Source organism: Halyomorpha halys, unplaced genomic scaffold, assembly GCF_000696795.3.
Source record: "Halyomorpha halys isolate HHAL.00 unplaced genomic scaffold, Hhal_1.1 Scaffold426.1, whole genome shotgun sequence".
In the NCBI taxonomy this organism is placed as follows: Eukaryota; Metazoa; Arthropoda; class Insecta; order Hemiptera; family Pentatomidae; genus Halyomorpha; species Halyomorpha halys.
Genome location: NW_027108013.1, coordinates 258,936 through 263,833, shown reverse-complemented (window position 1 = coordinate 263,833; position 4,898 = coordinate 258,936). Strand labels below are relative to the sequence as shown.

The following is a 4,898-nucleotide window of genomic DNA, read 5'->3' as shown; positions in this document are numbered from 1 at the left end:
CCCCCTGAGATTAAGAGTTTTTTATATTATAAAATTTAAATAAAATTCTATTATCTATTTAGTATTAAAGTTTTTAAATTTGAACCCAAGCTATCTCTTTTAGATATCAAAATTTCGTTTTATTTTATTTTTAATAATTTTAATTTATTACATAATTGTCGCCCTATAGGTGTGGCCTAATTCTTTACAAATTAGGTCACGGCAATCAGAACACAGCCTTTTGAAGGGTTATTTTCGAATAAGTTTTGTATACATTTTTTATAACTTAAGTAGTTAATGTTAATGCTGGAGGATAATGTTAAGACAACTGATTGTAGAGATCCTAAAGAGGTGATTCTTATTACAATATACAGACAGACTGCAGGCATTTTATTAGACTCCGGAATACCATATCATTTGCCAACTTTATTAAACAATAATATATTTTAAGACAGTTTTTTTTTTTCATTCATTTATTTATTTTATTTTACTTTAGTATGTATGAGATCATTCATCACTATTACCAATTGCCCACAACTGTATGGCAGATTGTAATATCTATCAATAAATAAAAAGTATTTTAAAAAAAAATTAAACAATAATTGCCCTCAAATTCCGAAAATATTTGATTACCTTTAAAAAACAAATATTTACGAATACATATAAATTTGATTTATTTATCACATCAATTAACACCATTTACTGTTATCGAAAATAAAGATATATATTTTTTTCTTTTCTTTCTCAATTTCATTTTATTTAAACATATTTTTTTAGTATTAACTATTGCTATGATATTAGCTTATATATTCTAGTATAGATATAAACCTTTAATCTAATATAGGTTAAATAGACCTGATTTTTTAATGTTAAATCAAAAAGTTTTTAATGAATATAACAAGTCATACGTTGTGATAAAGATAATAGTGTAATTTGACTGCGATTAAAAATTTTAATGTTAATGTGAAGAAATGTCAAAATTGGGTAATTTTGAACTGAAATTGTTGACCTGGGCAGAATAGCCTGCATAAAGTTTTTTACAATTGATGTAGTTCTAAAATTATATGGAATATTGCCATTGAGATGGCCGAATTGGCCGAAACGTAGCACTTTAACAGACTTAAATTGGATAAAATTGATTTTATTTAAACTATAATAACCAGTCTCAAAAATGTAAAAAGACTATTTTTTTTTTTAAATTTATTTATTGATACTTACAACTTTACATAAATACATCAAGTAAATTTGAGGAAAGCATAATGGTATGGTACAAGCATGTAGAGAATCTACCCAATGGTAGCACTCTAAAAACATTTTTACAATATAAGGTCTCGAGGTCATCTTCTTTTCAGACGCCTCGGAGGATTGTCCGGAATAAAAGAGGAAGCAAGATTAGAAACTAATGGGTTTGAGTCGTTAGAGAGTTTATAATGGAAGGAGTGATATCTGGTTCGTGATAGATGGAACATTAAGGTCTATGTGGATGATTTTATTTGTGACAAAAGTAGGGAGCATTTAGGATTTTACGAAGGATTATGGATTGTAAGGATTGGATATGAGAGGAATTCGAAGGTTTAGTGGAACCCTAAAGCTCAACGCCGTATGTACAGATAGGCCTTATAATTGTCATGTAAATCAGTCTTTTGTAATGAATTGAAAGTTTGGACCGTTTGTCCAGTAAGTACTGTAATAGTCGAAATCGACGTGCAGTTTCCTGTGTTTTCTGTCTTGTGTGAGGATTCCAGGTTAGTTGTTTGTCCAGATGTAGTCCAAGGTAGCGGATCTGTTCAACAGGGGTAAAGGCAACATTATTGAAGTATACTGTAGGGCAGTCAGACTATATTTAAAGTTTAATATTTCTTTAAAACAGGTATAATAAATCTTTTGCAAAATATTAAGGTATATAGATATAAATAAGAAGCTCAGAGAAAAACATGGCCTCCGTAAAAAACCGCTTGGAATAAATAAAAATTGTAAATAATTTGTAAAGAACACATCTAAGAGATATTGTACATTTTACAATATATTATAATATATTACAATATACTGTACATACTTTCCTATTTTCTCTGTAAATTCATTTTAATGCTCTGTCAGTTCTTACAATGTTTGTATCTTATTTTCATATCGCCCTGCAATGTTGGGCGAAACGTTAGTTAACAATAAATATTTTTTTCTTCTATTTTGTAGTTTTAAGTTAAATTAATATTGCTTGCTAATACCCCTCTTGCATATTTTTTTCCCAAAAAACATCCCTCAAAACTTACTTAATTTAACTTTAAACTTACTTTATTTTTATTTCATTTCCTTAAGTATGTTATTGTCCCCACTTTTTCAATTACCTATGTATACATTTTATTTCCCGCCTCTCTCATCACTTCATTTTATTAATTCTATTTTGTAAAATTATTCATTGTATGTGTAAAATTATTCTGTTTATACTTTCTTTTTCTTTTTTTTATTTTTCTATACTTACTGTGGTTGTTATCTTGTTTTGTTTTTAGCCCTGAAGAAGGCTAGAAACTCTAGCCAAAACGTTGGCACATTAAAATAAGTTAATCATACTTATTTGTGTTTTTCATTGATCGCACCCCCAACCATCTTCTCCTCATTTATCATCCACGGTCAACTATCTCTCATAATTACTTAATTTAACAGTTTTAAACTACTGTAAATATGATTATTAAAATTATATTCTAATCAGAGCTTATCAATAATAATAACAATACACCTATAAACTCATAGGTCACTTAATGCCACCTTTTGATTGAAGGTAATCTATTATATTCTTTCTGTTTCCTATTGTCACAATTCCTAAAGCAGTAAATCCATGGACATCTCTGTCGTTAAGGGACGCTCCTCTGTCAATAAGAACCTTCACAACATCCAAGTGGCCATAATTAGATGCGCTCATTAGTGGTGTATATCCATCTTTAGCCTTAGCTCTTGGATTTGCTCCGCAGTCCAACAGAGTTATCACCGTGTCTAGAAAACCTGCTGCTGCTGCATGATGCAGGGCTGTGTATCCAGAATCATCTGTATCATTGACAGGCGCTCCTCGATCTATGAGAAGCTTAACCACATCCAAATAGCCGTTAATAGATGCTACCATTAGAAGTGTCCTGCCTCTTTCTCCCTTAGCCCTTAGATTTGCCCCACCATCTAACATCTCTCTTATAACATCAATGAACCCTCGTCGTGCTGCGTGATACAGGGCTGTGTACCCTTCGTAATCTACGTCATTGAGAGGTACTCCTAGGTCAATGAGAAGTTTCACCACACCCACCTTCCTATAGATGGACGCTAACATTAATGGTGTATAGCCAACTGGTACCTTCGCTGTGAGATTTGCCCCACGGTCGAACAGCTCTGCCACTACCTCAACATGTCCTTTTACTGCTGCATCATGAAGTGCTGTGAATCCAAAACGATCTGTATCATTTACAGGCGCTCCTCGGTCAATGAGGAACTTCACCACATCCAAATGTCCTGCAACAGATGCAGCCATTAGTGGTGTCCATTCCTTTCTTCCTTTTTCTCTCAGATCTGCTCCACGAGCCAAAAGCTCTGACACCACACCAACGTGCCCTTCTCGTGCTGCATAATGTAGTGCTGTGTCTCTATCGTTATCTCTGTCAATGAGAGACGCACCTCGGTCAATGAGAAGTTTTACTTCGTCCACACGGCCACTAGACGATGCTAACATTAGTGGTGTCCGACCATATTCATCCTTAGCTTTCAGATCTTCCCCACGCCCTAACATCATTGTCACCATACCAACGTTCCCTTGGAGTACTGCAGTGTGTTGGGTTGTGCTTGTATAGTTATCGCTATCATTGAGCACTACTCCTTGGTTCACAGCATCCGCAACTAAGATTGATGTCACAGTATTTCCTAGTTCATCCGGCAAATCATCTCCGGTTTCCTGGAAATAAAATAAAGAGTTTAATCTAACCTTTACATTTCTGCATTCAGGGCTTTAATTGATAATATGAAGTGTTCAACACAGCAGGTACAAGTATACAGGGTGTTTCGGGATTAAGTGGCCAAGCTGAAAATATAAGGACCTCGAAACAAGAAAAAAATTTCCTCTGAAAGTATGTCCGCAAACGCTTTGTTTAGGATATCTCCACACCTAAAGATTTTCATGGTTATAAATTATTTACGTTATATGAAATTTATTTGTTCGAACTATTTTATTAATTAAATGTAAACATTATCATTCATATTAAATGTTGTACAAAGTGATTTCCTTGAGCATTAAGACAGGCTTGGCATTTTCTTCAACAGCAGCAGACAGACCGGTACTGAATATGTGTTATTGTTTCACAAGATTCAATTATCCTTCTTAGAAAGAAATTAAGGACCGGCCTTCCATAGACGTTTTGTTTATGGCCACCCCAAACAAAAAAAACCCAGACCTGGCACTGTCTGGAGAGCCTGCAATTCAAGTCACTGGTCCTGCACTGGTCCGGTACAAACTGATAAATTTTATTGACAGTTCCCAATGCTAACTCCAGATAGTATTAATCCTAATGTTGCCAATAGTTTTTATACGATTAGGGATAAAAGACTATATTATTATTCTATCTAAACTATCCCCTAAACAAAGCATTTGCGGATATACTTTCACTTTGAACAACATTTAATATTAATCTTAATGATTACATTTAGTTAGCATAAATAACTAGGTTTTATTTATTTCATACAATGTAAATAATTCATACCAATGAAAATCTTTAGGTGTAAATATCTCCTAAACAAACCGTTTACGAACATTCCTTCAGAGGAGAAGGAATTGATAGATTTATTTATTGATAGATATTACAATCTGCCACACAGTTGTGGGCAATAGGTAATAGTGATGGATGATCTCATACATACTTGTAATAGTCGAAATCGACGTGCAGTTTCCTGTG

The 4,898-nt window shown here is 33.3% G+C and overlaps 1 protein-coding gene across 1 annotated transcript in view; it reads right to left on the bottom strand.

The window, feature by feature from the left end:
• Positions 1-2,421: 2,421 nt before the first annotated feature.
• The window catches only part of LOC106682589 (ankyrin repeat domain-containing protein 50-like), a 9,162-nt gene continuing 6,685 nt past the window's right edge, over positions 2,422-4,898 (bottom strand). Inside the window, exon 3 of the mRNA XM_014423529.2 lies at positions 2,422-3,904. Coding sequence (XP_014279015.1) covers positions 2,726-3,904 — 1,179 coding nt within the window. The 3' untranslated portion in view covers positions 2,422-2,725. The remainder of the gene's footprint in view (positions 3,905-4,898) is intronic.